The 23,166-nt window shown below is 36.9% G+C and overlaps 2 protein-coding genes across 4 annotated transcripts in view; one reads left to right on the top strand and one right to left on the bottom strand.

Moving 5' to 3' along the window:
* Positions 1-10,184, top strand: part of cenpq (centromere protein Q) — a 32,063-nt gene extending 21,879 nt beyond the window's left edge. Inside the window, exons 9-10 of one of the 2 annotated variants that reach the window (XR_013206465.1) lie at positions 5,014-8,054; positions 9,556-10,184. Coding sequence is in view for 1 of the 2 variants with exons in the window: in XM_077238033.1 (XP_077094148.1) it covers positions 5,014-5,163 (150 nt within the window). In the remaining variant the exon portion in view is untranslated. Of the gene's footprint in view, positions 1-5,013 lie in introns of both variants that reach the window. The other variant, XM_077238033.1, reaches the window with a different exon arrangement.
* Positions 5,220-11,836, bottom strand: LOC143746250 (C3a anaphylatoxin chemotactic receptor). 2 transcript variants are annotated; one of them, XM_077238025.1, is made up of 2 exons: positions 11,694-11,836; positions 5,220-7,541 (listed from the first exon to the last, which is right to left on the bottom strand). In XM_077238025.1, exon 2 carries the CDS (start codon positions 7,532-7,534, stop codon positions 6,464-6,466), a length of 1,071 nt encoding a protein of 356 aa, XP_077094140.1. In that variant the 5' UTR covers positions 7,535-7,541; positions 11,694-11,836; the 3' UTR covers positions 5,220-6,463. The 2 variants fall into 2 exon arrangements, with proteins under 2 accessions (XP_077094140.1, XP_077094141.1); XM_077238026.1 differs by having other exon boundaries at positions 5,220-8,179; positions 9,666-11,766.
* Between the last annotated feature and the right edge of the window lie 11,330 nt (positions 11,837-23,166).

The raw sequence follows: 23,166 nt of genomic DNA, 5'->3' as shown, positions 1-23,166 counted from the left end.
GAGTGTTAGAGTGAGTGAGTGTTAGAGTGAGTGAGTGTTAGAGTGAGTGAGTGTTAGAGTGAGTGAGTGTTAGAGTGAGTGAGTGTTAGAGTGAGTGAGTGTTAGATAGGGCTGCAACTAACGATTATTTTGATAATTGATTAATCGGATGATTATTTTTTCGATTAATCGATTAATCGGATAGAAATTAAATTAGATTTTTTTATTATTATAACTAAATAAAACCGTAAATCAGGGTATTTATGTGTAAAAGTGTACTTTAAAAAGTGCAAAAGCCACACATTGAGTTTTACTAATATCAATATTTGCATTGTTTTTAATGATAATTGCTGATGGCAAGTTGACAAACATGATTATTGTTAAAAAAATGATATCCAACATATTATGTTTTAACACAATTTTTGTTAAAACAAATTTACACAGACATGTTGTTCAGATGTGAATATCTGAACTAAAAACAAACTAAAAACATCTAAAATATATAATTCATTTAATTTTTATTTAAAATTAATTATATATAGGAATATAAGGATAAAGAATATAATATATATTATATATATATAATATATAAAATAATATAAGGATAAATTGATTAAATAAATATAGAAAGACTGAAAACAATTGTGTGAATGTAGAGCCGCAGTAGATCGCGTTTGAAAAACAATTAAAACTTAGTAGACAAATGCTATAAAAAGAGAACGGAATGGAGGTAACGTTACCCAGCAAGCTAACAGGCTTGAGTAAAGGACAGGAGAAATTATGCATTAGTGCACAAGCATTCGCTGAAAACCACTGAGTACAGTGACTAAAAAACAATATTTTACTGCTGCTGTTATTAACTGCCTTTGTATTTAATGCTTCACTTTGTAAACACCGTTTTAATTTAACCTATTTCTGCGGTAGCGCTATTTTAATCCATCACTTACGTTGCGAGCGAACTGATTGCACAACCTGATGCTCGAGACAAAATACAGACATCCCGGAAGTCCCGGGAGTCTCCCGCATATTGATTACGGCTCCCTGATGCCCGCGAATTAGTTCAAACTCCCGAAATCTAGAGCGCGCATGCGAGACAGAAGAGACTGCTCCAAACCGTGTATCGCGCGCGCTCGGCAGAGCGCCTGAGGGAGAGAGACCTTGCGTGTGTGTGCGTACCAGTAAACGCTCCCCGTGACGTAAGCAGACCAACTAATCGATAATGACATTCGTTGACAACGATTTTCATAATCGATTATAATCGATTTTATCGATTAGTTGTTGCAGCCCTAGTGTTAGAGTGAGTGAGTGAGTGTTAGAGTGAGTGTTAGAGTGAGTGTTAGAGTGAGTGTTAGAGTGAGTGTTAGAGTGAGTGTTAGAGTGAGTGTTAGAGTGAGTGTTAGAGTGAGTGTTAGAGTGAGTGTTAGAGTGAGTGTTAGAGTGAGTGTTAGAGTGAGTGAGTGTTAGAGTGAGTGAGTGTTAGAGTGAGTGAGTGTTAGAGTGAGTGAGTGTTAGAGTGAGTGAGTGTTAGAGTGAGTGAGTGTTAGAGTGAGTGTGTGTGTGAGTGTTAGAGTGAGTGTGTGTGTGAGTGTTAGAGTGAGTGAGTGAGTGTTAGAGTGAGTGAGTGTTAGAGTGAGTGAGTGAGTGTTAGAGTGAGTGAGTGTGTGAGTGTTAGAGTGAGTGAGTGAGTGTTAGAGTGAGTGAGTGAGTGTTAGAGTGAGTGTTAGAGTGAGTGAGTGAGTGTTAGAGTGAGTGAGTGAGTGTTAGAGTGAGTGAGTGAGTGTTAGAGTGAGTGAGTGAGTGTTAGAGTGAGTGAGTGAGTGTTAGAGTGAGTGAGTGAGTGTTAGAGTGAGTGAGTGAGTGTTAGAGTGAGTGAGTGAGTGTTAGAGTGAGTGAGTGAGTGTTAGAGTGAGTGAGTGAGTGTTAGAGTGAGTGTTAGAGTGAGTGAGTGAGTGTTAGAGTGAGTGAGTGAGTGTTAGAGTGAGTGAGTGAGTGTTAGAGTGAGTGAGTGAGTGTTAGAGTGAGTGAGTGAGTGTTAGCACTCACTCACTCTAACACTCACTCACACACACTCTCTCACTCACTCACTCTAACACTCACACACACACTCACTCACTCACTCTCTCACTCTCTCTCACTCACTCACTCTAACACTCACACACACACACACACTCACTCTCTCTCTCACTCACTCTAACACTCACTCACTCTAACACTCACTCACTCTAACACTCACTCACACACTCACTCACTCTAACACTCACTCACTCTAACACTCACTCACTCTAACACTCACTCACTCACTCTAACACTCACTCACTCTAACACTCACTCACTCTAACACTCACTCACTCACTCTAACACTCACTCACTCACTCTAACACTCACACACTCACTCACTCTAACACTCACTCACTCACTCTAACACTCACTCACTCACTCTAACACTCACTCACTTACTCTAACACTCACTCACTCACTCTAACACTCACACACTCACTCTAACACTCACTCACTCTAACACTCACACACTCACTCACTCTAACACTCACTCACTCACTCTAACACTCACACACTCACTCTAACACTCACTCACTCACTCTAACACTCACACACTCACTCTAACACTCACTCACTCACTCTAACACTCACACACTCACTCTAACACTCACACACTCACTCTAACACTCACTCACTCTAACACTCACTCACTCTAACACTCACACACTCACTCTAACACTCACACACTCACTCTAACACTCACACACTCACTCTAACACTCACTCACTCTAACACTCACACACTCACTCTAACACTCACACACTCACTCACTCTAACACTCACTCACTCACTCTAACACTCACACACTCACTCTAACACTCACTCACTCACTCTAACACTCACACACTCACTCTAACACTCACACACTCACTCTAACACTCACTCACTCACTCTAACACTCACACACTCTAACACTCACACACTCACTCTAACACTCACACACTCACTCACTCTAACACTCACTCACTCACTCTAACACTCACACACTCACTCTAACACTCACTCACTCACTCTAACACTCACTCACTCTAACACTCACACACTCACTCTAACACTCACACACTCACTCTAACACTCACTCACTCTAACACTCACACACTCACTCTAACACTCACACACTCACTCACTCTAACACTCACTCTAACACTCACACACTCACTCTAACACTCACTCACTCACTCTAACACTCACACACTCACTCTAACACTCACACACTCACTCTAACACTCACTCACTCACTCTAACACTCACACACTCGCTCTAACACTCACTCACTCTAACACTCACACACTCACTCTAACACTCACTCACTCACTCTAACACTCACTCACTCACTCTAACACTCACTCACTCACTCACTCTAACACTCACTCACTCACTCTAACACTCACTCACTCACTCTAACACTCTCTCACTCACTCTAACACTCACACACTCACTCACTCTAACACTCACTCACTCACTCTAACACTCACTCACTCACTCTAACACTCACTCACTCACTCACTCACTCTAACACTCACTCACTCACTCACTCTAACACTCACTCACTCTAACACTCACTCACTCTAACACTCACTCACTCTAACACTCACTCACTCACTCTAACACTCACTCACTCACTCTAACACTCACTCACTCACTCTAACACTCACTCACGCATAAAGCTTGCCACAAAAAAAACGCCAAAAGTAATTATTATGCATGAAACATTTGATTTGTTTATTAATAAACTAGTGTTTTATGTCAGTGTCGGCTGCAAAAATAAAGTAGACGATGCTGACTCGCCATCTTCGCAGTGAACGCGCCTATAGAGATAAATGCACACTTCATACGAATTAGCCTACATAAGCAGAGAGCAGCCCATTTTCTGTCGTTTTGAATTGTTTTGTTTGAAAGTAGACATTTCAAGCTTTTTTTATAGATATTCTTCTCAGGTCTGTGAGGCAAATATCTTATACGCTGAGTTTCAGTTCATTTATGAGACGCGCTCCAGTTCATGTGCCGGCCCCTCCGTGTCCTGATTATATTGTGTGCTATATTTGCTTCTTTGTTTATTAAGCCAGGCAACTTGTTGATGAAACATTGATTAAAATGAAGATACAATTTATACAAAACGAAATTCACTTTAAAGAAAGGCTTTCTACAAAACAAAACTTAATAAGTGGTCAGAATCATGTGTCATTATAACTGACGGGAAGCACTGCGAACAAAAAATATCGGGGAAAAACATCTACACTGTAAATCAACCAGTTACCTAGCAGAAATATGAATGGTTAAGCCTTGTTAAATCTCATTTGCTTGTTATTTTTCAAGACCAACCTAGAACGTAAATAGGTTGTATTTCAGGCCTACAGTACAGTAGGTCTATTATTTTCGGTTTATCTGGGTATACTTATTTTATGTCTGCTCTGAACAGAAAAAGGAGACACAAGGCAACCAAAAACCGTTTTAAAAACCTTTGTAACTTGTCAATCGGAGTCTGTTGGGCCCCAGCTTTTGAATTGTGTTCAAAATAAAAAAAAACATTTTTTAGAACAACTTCAGAAAACCAGACACGTTTAACAAAGTTGCATTCAACAAAAATCATTCAACAAGTGTATTTTGTCAGGTAATTATGACATTTAACCAATATTTGAGAAGTGTGAAACACTATTTGACTGAAATGGTTATCATAAATAATCTATTTAAAAAAAAGACTAAAATGTTTTGACTAAAACTTGACTAAGAGGACTATACTTGACTATAATGTCTAAGATATATTGAGTTTTCTTTCGACTAAAACTAGACTAAAATGACGAGACTTTTAGTCGACTAAAACTTGACTAACAAAAAATGATTTGTGAATGACTAAATATGACTAAAACTAAAAAGGACATTTGGCACAAGACTAAGACTAAATTAAAAATAGGTGACAAAATGAACACTAATGTGATCTGATTTGCCTGCTAAACGAGTGTGTTTTTGTTCCTTCAGGAGCACCTCATGAAGATCGTTCCCGATCCTCCTGCAGTGGTTCGAGCTCTTCAGGCGGTTCCGGTCCTTGGGGATATAAGGGCTTTCCTGGAGCTTGCAAATAAACAGGTGGATTCAGTACAAGCTCATAGTGACACAACCGTGTACTGACCATCACAGCAAAAGACCGTTTCTCAAGCTTTACACACTGACAGAAAAACTGCTGATCAACAAAATAACCGCTCATTTATTTCAAAATGACAAGTTTGCATGGAGGACTAGACACTGAAATTACATTCATCTCAAGCATTAATGCAACAATATCAACACAAACGCTGGAATTCAGAAGATTTAGCTTTCTCTGCTCTATCAGATCATATACAGTGAATTTATCAACAGCTTCTTGATTCATAATCTTTAGTTTTATTCAAAGTTTTAGTTTGTATGTGCTTTCTTTTGTGTGATCTGTTTTGCCAGTAAAAAGTAGTTTCTACTGCATAGACAGTTTAATACAAGCCTTAAAAGCCTTCAGTCAAAGCAAGCAAAGCCTTGTCTTTCATTTGCTGTAGAAATGCAAAGTGCCACAATAATACATCACAAGATTAAAAACAAAACAAACAAAAAAACAGAATTTGTGTCAGAAATGCTTTCATGTTCATCGAATGGTTATAAAATTGTCTCAGTCCATCTCTTGTGCAGAGATTTATACAGTATGTGATATGAGGTACACCATTTTTTATTGCTGTCGTCAATTTATCGTTTGCCGACTTCAAAGCACAGGAGATCCGGGGTGTGTTTCCCGCACAGCTAGCGTAACTCGCTGCTTTACTATCATAATACGAGGCATCGTTAAAGAAACCAACTAGCGAGTCACGACTGTTTCCCGAAACCGTATTGTCGCAAATTGCTCGTTCACCCGCGTTAGTTAATGATGTCACACAGTTTTGGAGTAAATACACTTTTAATGAATCTGTTTGAGATCGAATTAATGATCGATGTTTTGCTATAAATTGGAATGAGGACTATTTCTAATTTTTCTCAGTTATTTTTCTTTATTTCCAGATTCAATCTCAGACTCGTTCTTACGCACTCGGGCACGTTCACACGCGCACTCTTCGCCGTCAGAAACGACGCTTTGAATCTCTTGCCAACCTAAACGATCTAAATGTAATTTATATGTATTATAAATAAAAGACACAGATAGTACTGAATGTCAGCTTGCTTATTTTGCTCAATATCAGGATTTATTGAGTCCACATGTTATAAAAACAAGAAACTGCTTCTAACCGCAGGTCGAGATCTGTCGTTCAAACACACAACTCTGCGATGATGTTTGCTGGAACGATGGTTTCGGGAAACACCGACTCGTTGAACTGATGATAACGACAGAACTTGTGGCCATACTTGGCTAACGATGCTTTTAGGAGACACACCCCTGATTGCTTGTCCAATTTTTGTCGCAGATCGGCCTCTAAAACTGAGAGTCTCTCCTTCGTAAAGACTTTCTTCGTAGAGACTCGGATAATTCCTCATTGAAGACTCGCTCGATTGTGGAGAGAAGTGACGCACGAATGGTGCGTCCGAGTCCACGAGCCGCAAACACGTACATGACGGGATTGAGCGCACTTTTTATGTACACTAGAAATAGCGCTACGTAAGCGCCTGCAATCGCTCCTTCTTTGACCGCCTTCCTGTCCGGCCGATCGTGTGTCAGAGCCCTTATAAAGCGGCATGTAAAGTAAGGCACCCAACAAGTGAGGAAGAGGAGCATTGTGAGGAAGAGGACCCGGTAGAGACGAATCAAACGCTGGGATGTGTAACTTGGTCCAGATGACGAGGTTGGCGAAGACATTGTGCCTTCGGCCTTCTTTGCGCAGAAAATCACAGCGATATTGCAAGACAAGAAGATCACAAGTGGTAGCAAGAATCCTGCTACGGTTTCCACAACTATTAAAGCTTTTCCTACTCCCAAATCGCTTTCAATGCATGCCGTACGGTTCTGCCAGGAAATTAATTTAGCCGTGCTAATATAAGGTGCCGCGAATAACGCGGCTAACACCCAAATGGCAGCGCAGGCTAACGGCACGGCCCAACGAGGGCGTTTCAGTCGCGCCCAAACTGGTCTAAGCAGACACAAGCAACGCTCCACCGCGACGGCGCACAGCAAGAATGCGCTTGCGTACAATCCAAGGCAGCGTAAGTAAATAACCAGCTTGCATACGGGTTCCCCTAATGTCCAAGTGAAGTGGTTCGCTAAGTATGTTAGCATTAGTGGCGTACGTAACAGCAGCACCAAGTCCGCAAGCGCCAGGTTTACGACGTAAATCCGAAAGCTGTCGGCGCTTTGCGTCTCGCCGCTTCCTCCTTTATTCCGGCACCAAACTCGAACCCCCAACGCCCAGACCACCAGACCGTTCAGAGAAACGCCCACGATGAAGATCATCACGGTCACGATCATCTGCAGGACTCGCATGCCATCGCTGGGGTAGACGGTGGTGTGGCTGGAGTTTGACGTGGTGTACATCGGTGCATCGGTAGACATTGATTCTCTGTAAAAATACAATAACACATGGTGTATCTTTATTGTAAGCATTTCACTCGTTAAAAAAAGTTACAAACTAGGTTTTCCTGGCGATGCAATAGAAAAACCCGGTTCCCCCAATAGTCAGCTTCATTTATACAGCGGTTTTAACAATATAGATTGTTTCAAAACAGCTTTACAGTGATAATAGGAAATTAAAGTAGCAGAGAAAAAGTAACATCAAAAAAGTTATTTGATTACATAATGCACATTACCTGTAATGTTACTTAATCAGATTACTTGTTTGATGTAACGAGTAATGAACGTTACTTGTAATGCACAACTTTACTCGTTACATCAAAAAATAATCTGATTGCGTAATGCACATAGTGTAATGCATTACTTTATTTGTTACATCAATTGAGTAATCTGATTAAGTAATGAACGTTACTTGTAATGCGTTACTTGTAACATCAAAGTAGTAATGTGATTCCATAATGCACATTACCTGTAATGTTACTTTACTTGTTACTTCAAAAAAGTAATCTGATTACATAATGCACATTACCTGTAATGTTACTATACTCGTTACTTCAAAATAGTAATCTGATTACATAATGTACATTAAATGTAATGTTACTTTACTCGTTACTTCAAAATAGTAATCTGATTACATAATGTACATTACCTGTAATGTTACTTTACTCGTTACTTCAAAAAAGTAATCTGATTACATAATGCACATTACATGTAATGTTACTTTACTCGTTACTTCAAAAAAGTAATCTGATTACATAATGCACATTACATGTAATGTTACTTTACTCGTTACTTCAAAATAGTAATCTGATTACATAATGCACATTACCTGTAATGTTACTATACTCGTTACTTCAAAATAGTAATCTGATTACATAATGCACATTACATGTAATGTTACTTTACTCGTTACTTCAAAATAGTAATCTGATTACATAATGTACATTACCTGTAATGTTACTATACTCGTTACTTCAAAATAGTAATCTGATTACATAATGTACATTACCTGTAATGTTACTATACTCGTTACTTCAAAAAAGTAATCTGATTACATAATGCACATTACATGTAATGTTACTTTACTCGTTACTTCAAAATAGTAATCTGATTACATAATGTACATTACCTGTAATGTTACTATACTCGTTACTTCAAAATAGTAATCTGAATACATAATGCACATTACATGTAATGTTACTTTACTCGTTACTTCAAAATATTAATCTGATTACATAATGCACATTACATGTAATGTTACTTTACTCGTTACTTCAAAAAAGTAATCTGATTACATAATGCACATTACATGTAATGTTACTTTACTCGTTACTTCAAAAAAGTAATCTGATTACATAATGCACATTACATGTAATGTTACTTTACTCGTTACTTCAAAAAAGTAATCTGATTACATAATGCACATTACATGTAATGTTACTTTACTCGTTACTTCAAAATAGTAATCTGATTACATAATGCACATTACCTGTAATGTTACTATACTCGTTACTTCAAAATAGTAATCTGAATACATAATGCACATTACATGTAATGTTACTTTACTCGTTACTTCAAAATAGTAATCTGATTACATAATGCACATTACCTGTAATGTTACTTTACTCGTTACTTCAAAATAGTAATCTGATTACATAATGTACATTACCTGTAATGTTACTATACTCGTTACTTCAAAATAGTAATCTGAATACATAATGCACATTACATGTAATGTTACTTTACTCGTTACTTCAAAATAGTAATCTGATTACATAATGCACATTACATGTAATGTTACTTTACTCGTTACTTCAAAAAAGTAATCTGATTACATAATGCACATTACATGTAATGTTACTTTACTCGTTACTTCAAAAAAGTAATCTGATTACATAATGCACATTACATGTAATGTTACTTTACTCGTTACTTCAAAATAGTAATCTGATTACATAATGCACATTACATGTAATGTTACTTTACTCGTTACTTCAAAATAGTAATCTGATTACATAATGCACATTACATGTAATGTTACTTTACTCGTTACTTCAAAATAGTAATCTGAATACATAATGCACATTACATGTAATGTTACTTTACTCGTTACTTCAAAAAAGTAATCTGATTACATAATGCATAATCCACAGTCTGAAAACATCAATAGATCAATGTAGATTTCAGTCTACATTGATTTCAGATTTCAGGTTTTCTCATAAATTTGTCCATTTCGCATATAATCAGAATGATCATCTAATAAGGGTAAATCTACGTACTCTACATGGTTTGAGTTGGGTTTCCACAGAGTTGCACCTTCACTGCTGTAGAGATCTTTGATGGAATCACTTCCTCATGTTCTGATATCAAAGACGTGTAAAGTTTAACTTGTATTAAGTTCTCTGTCTGCTGGTTGAACTCAATTGCATTTCCAATAATTGAAGCTGTATTATATTTGATAGTTTTCACAAGATTTGTCTTGCTGTGCTATTATGGTGTTATATTTAATACAGTATATCTTCACTTTAAGTAGACATCTGAAAATGAAAAGTGGACATCTGAAATATGTGTAAAAAAAAGTTCAAATCTTGTTTTTCATGCACTAGGTGCAATAAAACATGAAAAAACCTGACTGAGGTTATCATAATTCATGCATGAAAGGGTTAAAAGAAGATTTTGTTTCTTTATTAAAAACGTTTTTCCACTTTACACTTAAAAATAAAGGTTCTTTATTGCCATCACACCAAAATGTTCTGTAAAGTGAAAATTTCTTCACTCTTAAAAATAAATGGTTCTTTTAAGGACCGTTCACTTAAATGTTCTCTGGAATCCCAAAAAAAAAAAACATTTCTTCAGAGGCATTGCTGTGAAAATCTTCTTTTGGATGGATGCTAAGCTCATTTTGGAACCGTAAATAACAAAAAAGGAACCTTTACTTTAAGTGTGTGAAGCAAGTGCAGTTTCCTCTTTTCTTTTGAAAAGTATTATGAAATTATTTTTCAATGTAAAGAAGTATGGCCAGAAGTTGCTTGGTATGTTTTGTTTAACTCTAACAACTATTAGAATTAGTTTCAAATTCAAGTCAGATTCAAATCTGACCAATCTATATTTTATGTAACTGGTTGCATGAACACCCTAGACTAGTCTTACAAGTTTGTCATCAAAATTTGTTTCTTCAAGACATGTCATGACTTTTTAAAACTTTTTTTGTTACATAAAAAGGTAGATCAGTCTAATTTGAATCATAAAACCTACACTGTAAAAAAATATAGTTTCATGATTTGTTATCACAACTTTTTTTACTTTTGTCAAATCAACTTAGATAATGTGGTTCAGATACTAATATTTTGAGATTCTGTTGATTATTCAATCTCTTTTGTATTAACTCAAATGTTTAATTTCAATTAACTCCATTTTAAGGCAACCAGTTACTTACTTTTTTTAAGTTACACCAACAAAAATTTTACATTTATTCATTTATCCAAATAAACAGGAGACGTCCTAAGCTTCAGACGTTATTACAGAATAGTACAAGATAGATATTAAGGATATAATTGTAAGACTCGTTCACATCCACTATATTAAGCCTGTCTTAAGTTTATGCAACTACTCCCAATCTTAAAGAAAAACAATACATGACTAACTTGTGAGACTAGTCTAGCCCAGGAGTTCATGCAACCAGCAACAAATTCAATGTTTTATAAAAAAGGTGAAAAATAATATATAAACATTGCAAATCATGTGAAGGAAAATGGTAATCGACTGAGAGTTTGTGCATGAATGATTCGTCACGGTTTTCCAGAACAGATGCACACGAGGCACATAGGGACTCGATCACATGGACTTGGACGGGTAGTTGTTGGGTCATGATGCTGTACGTGTTCCTACGAACGACGAGTCGCAGGAATGTGAACTTTTACACGCAGTGCCATTCACAAACCTGTTTACACACATCCATAATGCATTCCTGGTATGTGAACACACCTTCAGCACCGCCGCTCATCTAGAACGTGTTCGTTATACGCAGAGCTTTAATTAACCCAAAGTTACGTCTTAAATTCTTCCAGAAACACTTGATTTTATGGAAATGCATTTAATAGTGTTTTATAGGTGTATTAGTTATAGTAGCAGTGAGTCTTACCTTCTCTGTAGGCTTCGGTTGGACTTGCATGGATTGACTCAGAGGTCTGAGAGCATGAGTGTGTGTGTGTGTGTGTGTGTGTTTGAGCTGGTGGATGATGAGAAACTGAGAGGAGTGTTTCCTATGCTTTAACCTATCAGTGAAGACAACAGAGGATGGTTTATTAATGAACAGCATTATTACACTGTCACCATAGAACTAAATATAGTGTCGTCTTAGTGCTTCATTCACGTGTCACAGATTATTGCTTCATGAGGTCTGGGTTTGCAGATTATTAAATGCAGAGGTAAATTATATTGATTTGGAGAAAAAACGAGACAACTGTGAATATTAACCAGATTTTTTTTTTTTTTACATTTTATTAAAAAAAATATGTTTGGTAAAATATTGTGTTCTGTATGATTTTCATCAGTGTATCATTGAGATACTATTATGGGTTTTATTAATATTTTGAATGTTTTTACTGTTTAGTTCATATTTTACTCAATAGTTTTTCTCTTTTTTTTCATTGGGTTTTACCCTCATGCTCCTCGTTTCCTGTTTACACTCGTGGTCTTTCAAACATTTATAGAGCGATTGTACAAAGAAAGATACATTTTATTAAAACAAATTAAATATCTTTTTTATTTTATTTCTCATCTATACGTTTATGCTGTGTTTTGGGTGATATGACTTTTTTTAACCTATTTACTGCAAAACTACACCATAAGCATGCATATGAAATATTACATTTTTATGAAAAAAATAAGAATAATGATGATTGAAATTAAATATGAGTTGTATCTGGATATTGATCTATGTTGTCAGAAATTATCAATTCTGCAGAATATATAGTTTTAGAAAGTGTAATTCCCATATCTGTCCAGCAGAGGTCCATAGAGAGCCAGTCATATTTCTGGATGTGGCGAACTGCTCTTATAACAGCTTTTGTGATGAATATTTTGTGAATATATATATATAAACACATTAAATCAGTGTTTTTGTCAAAGTTTGTATTTTTGTGGTCGTTTGAGGTCTTTTGAAGTGTCTTGTTATTTCAATAATGCCACATAAGTCTCCACTAATAGAAAAGACTTGATTGTAATCGCATATTATTCATTTTAATAATCCAAAAAAGCGTTTGCTACAGTTGATCTGGAAATCTGAGCTGAGTGAGTGGAGGCGGGGCTCATTTGCATATTCATAGAACCGCGTATACTAAATAAGGGAAGGGTGTCGAGTTACATTCAAGCTATTTTAAGGCATGCATATTTTTTTCACAGGATAAAGAAACATTTAAATATATAATTATGATGATCAAAGATAAGTTTTAAGGGATAAAATGATTGCCTGCAGGAGGTCTTTATAATAACCCTGGGTTATCTTGAGCACAAAGTTACTGATGTTTAATACTTGAAATGTGAATAAACCCATAACCCTAACTATGAGCAACAGTAATTAAAAAAATCAATACATTCTCAGTTATTATATGCAAATCATACTTTACCTGAGACTAAACTAGTAGAGGCTTGTCGGAGATCAGTGTCGATCAGTGTAAGCTTGATGGTATTGAAACTTCCGTATTAATAAACCATGAGATTAGAGTCAGATGTGTTGCTTTGATAAGATCACATTTCTGTGGCATTTTTTAAAAAAAAGATGTTTTTCTCACTTTCTGTGAGAATTGACTTCAGTGTTCTCACATAAAATGTGTTTGTAATTCCAATCATATATATATATATATATATATATATATATATATATATAGTTGAGTAGTTAATATTAAGTTATTTACATTTTATTTCGCCAACGAAAGTATTTCCATACAAAGATCACGGCAGATCTGTGTTTCATTTCTGAATGATTCAGTAAAGTCCCCCTGTAGTCAATCATTTTATCCCTTAAAACTCATCGTTGATCAACATATTTAAACGTTTTTTCCTTAAAAGATGACGAGAGAAATGCCTTAAAATATCTTGAATGTAACTCGACACCCTTGCCTCATTTAGAATGCGCGGTTCTATGAATATGCAAATGAGCCCCGCCTCCACTCACTCAGAGATCCACTCGTTGACGATCACACGTTGATCTGATTGGTTACAAGGTAGTTTGTGACGTCAGAAACACCAGCGATTTCAAAGCGTGTTTTTGAGACTGTCTTTGGTTCACTGCAGTTTTAAGCAGAAAATACTCAGCAATGCTGTCGACTTATGAATTTACACATGCTTTGTCTTAAAGCAGATTAAAAACTCCACATAGACATATAAACAACATTAAAAACTGGATTTTCACCACAGCGGGACTTTAATGATTCACTGATCCATTAAGGGACTTGCCGCCACCTACTGGCGGTTTAGTTTCATGTTTAAAATATTATTGCATTCCCCCCCCAACATTTCTTATTGTATATCCAAAAGGTTATTTAAAACATGAATCTCATAACATTATTTATTGCAGTGTAAATTATTTAATTTGATTAGTAACAGACCTATAATATGAGGTTAAACGAGGTCTTTATAAAGGTAAATAACACCCGAGGGTAAATCAAAAAGCTGAACCTGCTAGTTTCAAATATTGAGCCATTACTAGCCAAGAAAAACTAAAACATAATAATTTGAGCCATCTGCCATGTCTCTAATGACTGTGATTAACAGCTTTATTCTTCAAGACTATACTAACCAGTAACCCATAGATGTCATGGTTTCTTTCAATTCAATTCACATTTATTTGTAAAGTGTTTTTCACAACACACATAATTTCAAAGCAGCTTTGCAGAAAAGTCCATATTACAATTTAGAGTGATCTGTTATCAGAGGAAACTGTCTAAGTTATGTATTTTGTACATATTCAAATCCATATTGACGCTAAAAATGTATTAATTTAAACAATGTAATTAGTTTCTAAGCGAGTGCTGTTCCGTTCATCACCACCAGGTGGCGCTGCGCTACATGTGAACTCACACCAGAAATACAGCCGTTTCTTCAACAGTTGTACAGTTAGTTCTTATTCATACATAGTATTATTAATTAGCACTTATATTTTAGTTTAAAACATTCAAAGTGCCCAGGGAAAGTTGCTTTATGACAGCTTCTTATTTAGTGTTGTTTTTGTCAGGTATTCAAACGTTAGTCCTCAACCGGTTGACTTATTTCAGGAGGCTTAAATCTATAGATAGCGCTGAGTTAACAATGTTAACAATGTCCTTGTTTGTCCAGATTAGTGTGAATATTAGCATTTGAGTGTTGTGTTGTTTCTGTAGGCACATAATTCAGTTTTGGCTACAAAAAGGCTAATAAACTGTTATTTCCCAAGAAAAAAACATGTGATTTTAATTGTTTAATTGTTTCTATTTTAAATAAATGGAACATATATAATATATATTTTTATATAAATATATATATATAAAAAAGTAAGTATATAAAAATAAATAAATATATATAAAAGGAAAGAATAACTCACCCCAAAGTTTTGAATGGGAAATTGTTCTATTTCTATTTTAAATAAATGCTGTTCTTTATAAACTTTATATATATATATATAAATACTTATTACAATTATTACACACACACATATATATATATATTTATTTATTTTTCTTTAAAAGATTTCTATTTTAAATAAATGCTGTTCTTTTTAAACTTATATATATATATATATGTAACAATTTACCGTTTAAAAGTTTGAGGTCAGTTATTCTTTCCTTTTTTAAAGAAATTAATAATTTTATTCAGCAGGGATGTGTTAAACTGATAAAACGGGATAGTACAGATTTATATTGTTAGGAAAGATTTCTATTTGGAATTAACACTGCTCTTTTCAACTCTTTATTCATCGATGAATCATGAAAAAAGTTTCACAGGTTATAAAAAAAGGTTTATTTTTAGTGGAAACTGATACATGTTATTTTTCAGGATTCTTTGATGAATAGCAAGTTTAAGAAAACAGCATTTATTTGAAATCTTTTGTAACATGAAACAGCAACAGTTTTCAACACTGATAATAATCATAAATGTTTCTTGCTCATCAGATCATCATATTATAGAGATTTCTGAAGGATCATGTGACACTGAAGACTGGAGTAATGATGCTGAAAATCACAGGAATAAATTACACTTTACTATATATTCACATAGAGAACATAGTATATAATATAGCATAACTATATTTCACAATATTACTGTTTTTACTGTATTTTTGATGAGCAAAAAAGACTTATTTCTAAAACTTTAAACATTTTTTACCCTATATTTTGTTTAAAGGACATAATTCACAAATTTTCATTTTCATTTGCGCACAAAAAGTATTCTCGTCGCTTGATAAACTTAAGATTGAGCCACTGTAGTCACTTGGACTATTTTAACGATGTCTTTAATAACTTTTCGGGGAACAAGTGTCAATCCCTTAGAAGCCTATGGAGGAGTGATCCAGCTCTCAGATTTAATCATAAATATCTTAATTCGTGTTACGAAGATGAACGAAGGTCTTACGGGGTTGAACAACATGAGGGAGAGTAAATACAGACAGAATTATCATTTTTAGGTGAACTAACCCTTTAAGACTAGTATGGAAAAGTTACATGTATCCCACCATGCTACTGTAAAAGTGGCGGCAGCATGCGAGTTATGCTTAACTAAAATAAAAATAATGTCATTCGTATTATCCATGGCAAGTGGTTAAAATATTATATTCTGTGAGGCAAAAACCTGCAAACCTTGATCATATATGGACCTTTTCTTGATGCCTTACTACTGTTAGACCGCTGACTAAATTGTGTATTACTATTATTATTTTAACTCTTTTTTAGTTCTTATTCTGGACTTTATTATTTTTACTTATTATTTGTCATTGATTATTCTATTTCTATGTTTAACAATGATGTGATGGACATACCATCTAAGTGAGGGCAAGTTTAAAAATTGTTTTATTATAATGTTCCTGTTAATTGTTATGATGGGGAAAAGGGGGGAATATTGATATTCTATATGTATATTCCCAATAAATAAATCTTTACAAAAAAAAAATTCATGGGATTCAACTATATTATTATCTATTATGTCGTGTATCGAGTGAAACGCTTCTGGAACAAGAACAAATGTGGGCGGGGCTTGATTGTGTCTGTGGGGAATTGATTGTCAAGTTAAGTCACCTTCGTTTATATAACGCTTTTAACAATTCGTTCGGGTCACATGACGTCACTGTAGCTTTGCGCCGCCATCTTGACGACCGACGGTCTCAGTAATGCCTGCAATATGTTGTGCAGGAGCTGCAACAACAGCCGAAAGGGTAACCGAACTGGTACTTTATTCTATACCAAAAGAAAAGGATAGAAGAAATGTCTCATATTGTATCATCATGTCTCATCTTTCTGTGCGCACACACTCGACCCGAAGCGTGCAGACATAGAGCACTATACAACGCGCGAGTGATGAATTGAGCTTTGTTTCGTGTGTGAATGGACAAATACACACAACATTATGTTTAAATGTCCGTTTTGGAGAGTATTCACGTAAACTATGTCGGTTATGTCTTAAACAGAGTTGTCATCCAGTCTCTTTGGTAGAGAGAGAGAGAGAGAGAGAGAGAGAGAGAGAGATAGAGAAGAGAGAGAGACGAGGAAAACAAACAAGCATGCAAATGGAAATTATCGCGGCCGGAAAAATTATCGAGCTCAATTTTTTATCGTGCGATTAATTGATTTATTGACTATCGCGACAGGCCTAATCCAGATTAATGACAGCTAGCCGTGAGCCGTGGCTAACAGCTGTTAGCCACTTAGCTAGCTAACAACTCACTACCTAGTCAGAGCAAACTACCACCAAAATTGAATTTTTTGTATAATACCCAATGATTAAATATAAATCCTTGGTGGCCAGGTGCCACACTTTTGCGTTTGTTAGCCATCCAGCCACAGCATATTGATACGCGTCTGTACTCTTGAAAGCCTTCAACAAGCGATCCCGACTGTATTGGGGAGGGGTTATGCACAAGATAAATATATATATATATATATCATTGAAGGCAAATTGGGGCAGATAATAAAGGACAAAAGAAAACTGGGGGTAGCTAATAAGGATCGGAGCCTAAAATTTAAATGTTATCTATCTATCTCTTTCTTTCTCTCTCATTCAAATGGGCAGTTTGGGCGGCCATACCGGGCGAGATCGGTCGTCAATATGGCGGCGTTCTATTTCTAGTGACGTAGGTGGCATCTGCGGATTGTTTCAAAGCAGCTTTATAGAGATAAATGGTAGAAAAGCCAATGGTGACAAAGGCGAAGAAAGGCGACAGTGAAGGAACCAAAACTCCATCAGTGACCGAATGGAGAAGAAAACCTTGGGAGAACCCAGGCTCAGTCGGGGGGCCAGTCCTCCTTTGGCCAACGAACGAACAGTGTATGATTATGATTCAGGCAGCATTACAGGTCAGAAATCAGATGGGATCAGAACTTTCACAATATTTATGCAGTTCATCTGGTTAGGGGTCGGAGTCATCACGAGTGGAGGTGTTCATGAGGCCTTCACAGTGTTGATGAGGCTGGCACTTCAGGGATGCGTTGTCGTCGTGTCCAGGTGCAGGTCCTTCATCAGATCCGGATACGGCCTGGATCCGGCGGACTGCGGTAAACCTCGAGATAAACAGAGAGACTAATATTAGCGTAGACGCCATCCTTCTTATGATGTTCAAAGTACATCAGGATTTATGGGAAGTGTTCCCGGTTCCGGCTGATCTAAACTATGCAGCCTAACATTGAATTATAGAAGTCTATAATGTGTTATGTGTATGCTAAGCCAAAGAGATGTGTTTTTAGTCTAGATATGAACTGACAGACTGTGTCTGCTTCCCGGACAATGTTAAGAAGATTGTTCCAAAGTTTTGATGCTAAATAGGAAAAGGATCTACCGCCAGCAGTCGATTTAGATATTCTAGGTATTATCAACTGGCCGGAGTTTTGAGATCGCAATAGACGTGAAGGACTATAATGCGTTAAGAGCTCGCTCAAGTACTGGGGAGCTAAACCATTTAGTGCTTTGTAAGTAATCAGCAATATTTTAAAATTTATACGATGTTTAATAGGGAGCCAATGCAGTGTTGACAGAACCGGGCTAATATGGTCGTACTTCCTGGTTCTGGTAAGAACTCTAGCGGCTGCGTTTTGAACCAGCTGTAGTTTGTTTATTAAGCGTGCAGGGCAACCACCCAGTAGAGCATTACAATAATCTAGCCTTGATGTCATGAACACATGAACTAGTTGTTCTGCATTTGTCATTGAGAGCATATGACGTAATTTAGATATATTTTTAAGATGGAAAAATGCGGTTTTACAGATACTAGACGTAACTTTCAAATGAAAGATTGGTATCAAAGAGCACACACACACACACACACACACACACACACACACACACACACACACACACACACACACACACACACAGGTTCCTAACCGACAACGAAGGCTTGACAGAGCAGCCATCAAGTGTTAGACAGTATTCTAGGTTATTACGTAAGTACGTTTTTTGTCCAATAATTAGAATCTCTGTTTTTTTCAGAATTAAGTTGTAGGAATTTGCTAGTCATCCAGTTTTTTTATATCAGATATGCATTCCTTTAATTTTGTGAATTGGTAAGTTTTGTCAGGGCGTGAAGAAATATAGAGCTGAGTATCATCAGATTGGATAGTTGTGGTTTGCTATTGGCTGATCTCATGTGAGTGACAGGTTGCCCCGCCCACATCATCAGAGAACAGATGCTGCAAGAGGAACTTATTCTGATTCAAGATTATGAATTTTACACAATAATGATGTGCATGTAGCAATAAAAAAAACAACAAGAATTGTCCATTTTGATTTCATGGTGACTTTCATTTCGCTGTTAAAATGTCATAATTTAAATGCAAGTCTAGACATCAGCGCTCTTGAAATGATCTTCCGTATCAGTTTGATGGAGGGAATTGATGCCACCTCTCCGTTTGACTCAAAAACATTTCCAGTTCATACTTCAATATCATAGCAAAAGTGAAAACAAGCGCATGTTACAGCATCTGTACTTCCCTCAGTGAAAGTCACCTTTTATGTTAGTTGATTTCTTAATTTTAAGAATGAAAAGTGAACCCATCATATTCCCTCTGTTCACGGTTTGCCCACAGTGTGGTTTCGCCCGGACTTTCCACAACCAACACAGTGTTAAATGTGAGATTGTAATGAACTTTCACTGATTAGGGAAGATTATGCAGGAAATCATAATCATTTACATTCATGTATTTAGCAGATGTCCAACGTAAGAAGTGAAACAAACCAGCCTCTGCGACCTTTTCTCTTTACGTCACGATCATAGTAACCCTTCACATCAGTTCATTCATCATTAGTGATGTTACAGTTGCTTTTGCTGATTTTATTCACATGTTCTTCTTCAGAAAACGAAAATCTAGTTGACGTAATTATTAAAGTTCAGTTTAAGGGGATGCCCATCTTTCTTTAATTGGCGTCTATGCTATATTTTAAACTAAATAAAAAGAAACAACCCAACATAGTGATTCTGGCAGCTGTCGTTCCCCTAAATGATGATGTGTGTGTCGCAGCTGTGACGAAGGCGTTTTACAAGAAACTTTCTGATCTTTAAATGTCAAGCATGCATGAAGTCAGCACATCCAATAGTGTGCTGCATTTCCCCTAACTCTCTCTCTCTCTCTCTCTCTCTCTCTCTCTCTCTCTCTCTCTCTCTCTCTCTCTCTCTCTCTCTCTCACTTTCTCTCTCACTCTCTCTCTCTCTCTCTCTCTCAGGTTTACTGTGGCTCGCCCACTCCTGTACGCTTCAGTAAATTTAGATCATCGCAGACAGGAAGCCTGACTTTAACTCTTTAGAGAACGTGAGCACGTGTCAATATCATGAACTGCTAGGCTGTGTGCACTAAAGCATTTTAACCAGCTGTTACTGTTATTTCTGCTGCTGTTACTGTTATTTCTGCTGCTGTTACTGTTATTGCTGCTGCTGTTACTGTTATTGCTGCTGCTGTTACTGTTATTGCTGCTGCTGTTACTGTTATTGCTGCTGCTGCTGTTACTGTTATTGCTGCTGCTGCTGTTACTGCTATTGCTGCTGCTGTTACTGTTATTGCTGCTGTTACTGTTATTGCTGCTGCTGTTACTGTTATTGCTGCTTCTGTTACTGTTATTTCTGCTTCTGTTACTGTTATTGCTGCTGCTGTTACTGTTATTGCTGCTGCTGTTACTGTTATTGCTGCTGCTGTTACTGTTATTTCTGCTGCTGTTACTGTTATTGCTGCTGCTGTTACTGTTATTGCTGCTGCTGCTGTTATTGCTGCTGCTGTTACTGTTATTTCTGCTGCTGTTACTGTTATTGCTGCTGCTGTTACTGTTATTGCTGCTGCTGTTACTGTTATTTCTGCTTCTGTTACTGTTATTGCTGCTGCTGTTACTTTTATTTCTGCTGCTGTTACTGTTATTGCTGCTGCTGTTACTTTTATTTCTGCTGCTGTTACTGTTATTGCTGCTGCTGTTACTGTTATTGCTGCTGCTGTTACTGTTATTGCTGCTGCTGTTGCTGTTATTGCTGCTGCTGTTACTGTTATTTCTGCTGCTGTTACTGTTATTACTGCTGCTGTTACTGTTATTTCTGCTTCTGTTACTGTTATTGCTGCTGCTGTTACTGTTATTTCTGCTTCTGTTACTGTTATTGCTGCTGCTGTTACTGTTATTGCTGCTGCTGTTACTGTTATTTCTGCTGCTGTTACTGTTATTGCTGCTGCTGTTACTGTTATTTCTGCTTCTGTTACTGTTATTTCTGCTTCTGTTACTGTTATTGCTGCTGTTACTGTTATTGCTGCTGCTGTCACTGTTATTTTTGCTGTTGTTACTGTTATTTCTGCGGCTGTTACTGTTATTTCTGCTGCTGTTACTGTTATTGCTGCTGCTGTTACTGTTATTGCTGCTGCTGTTACTGTTATTCCTGCTGCTGTTACTGTTATTGCTGCTGCTGTTACTGTTATTGCTGCTGCTGTTACTGTTATTTCTGCTGCTGTTACTGTTATTGCTGCTGCTGTTACTGTTATTGCTGCTGCTGCTGTTACTGTTATTGCTGCTGCTGTTACTGTTATTGCTGCTGCTGTTACTGTTATTTCTGCTGCTGTTATTGCTGCTGCTGCTGTTACTGTTATTGCTACTGCTGTTACTGTTATTTCTGCTGCTGTTACTGTTATTTCTGCTGCTGTTACTGTTATTGCTGCTGCTGCTGTTACTGTTATTTCTGCTGCTGTTACTGTTATTTCTGCTGCTGTTACTGTTATTGCTGCTGCTGCTGTTACTGTTATTGCTGCTGCTGTTACTGTTATTGCTGCTGCTGTTACTTTTATTTCTGCTGCTGTTACTGTTATTTCTGCTGCTGTTACTGTTTTTGCTACTGCTGTTACTGTTATTTCTGCTGCTGTTACTGTTATTGCTGCTGCTGTTACTGTTATTGCTGCTGCTGCTGTTACTGTTATTGCTGCTGCTGTTACTGTTATTTCTGCTGCTGTTACTTTTATTTCTGGTGCTGTTACTGTTATTGCTGCTGCTGTTACTGTTATTGCTGCTGCTGTTACTGTTATTGCTGCTGCTGTTACTGTTATTTCTGCTGCTGTTATTGCTGCTGCTGTTACTGTTATTTCTGCTGCTGTTACTGTTATTTCTTCTGTTGTTATTGATGCTGCTGTTACTGTTATTGCTGCTGCTGTTACTGTTATTTCTGCTGCTGTTACTGTTATTTCTTCTGTTGTTATTGATGCTGCTGTTACTGTTATTGCTGCTGCTGCTGTTACTGTTATGTCTGCTGCTGTTACTGTTATTGCTGCTGCTGTTACTATTATTTCTGCTGCTGTTATTGCTGCTGCTGTTACTGTTATTCAGTCCCTCCAGGATTTCGCGATGTTGCAATCGCAACAATTAACGCAACTTCAACAAATCCCCATGAATTCAGTGCAACTTGCAATTTTGACCAATCACCGCAACTTTTCTGCAACTTTGACCAATCATTGCGGTCTCCTGCAAAGCGTCATCCACTTTCCTCACGCAGTGGCTCACTCTCCTCACACAACGGGCGACACACTCTTTTTTACTAAACAGGTCAAAGTTAAACACATTTCAAAGTTACATGCAACATTATGTTTGGCAGCTAGGCGGGCATTATAACGTGTGTTACAAAGTGAGCACATTTGTCTCTGAAGTAAGGCTGGACTACAGTAGAGCAGATGGTGCACAGTGTTTTCTCTAGTAAGTCCCTTTGGGGTGGACTTTGGGCTTCTTCACTTTGTAAACCTATAACATTCACAAAAAAAGATGTATAACAATAAAAGAAAATTCCCGCTCCTCCGTGAGAGATACGAGACCGGTGCGTCTCACAGGTGTCGCTCATCAGTAATCACTCGCGTCGTTCTCCCACGGCCCAGTGTCGTCCTTTTCGCCACAGTAAACATAATGAATGGCGACTGAAGAACGCAAAA

Source organism: Siphateles boraxobius, unplaced genomic scaffold, assembly GCF_051911475.1.
Source record: "Siphateles boraxobius isolate OS27281-9 unplaced genomic scaffold, OSU_SipBor_1 215, whole genome shotgun sequence".
Taxonomy (NCBI): domain Eukaryota; kingdom Metazoa; phylum Chordata; class Actinopteri; order Cypriniformes; family Leuciscidae; genus Siphateles; species Siphateles boraxobius.
This window is presented reverse-complemented; position numbering and strand designations above follow the sequence as displayed.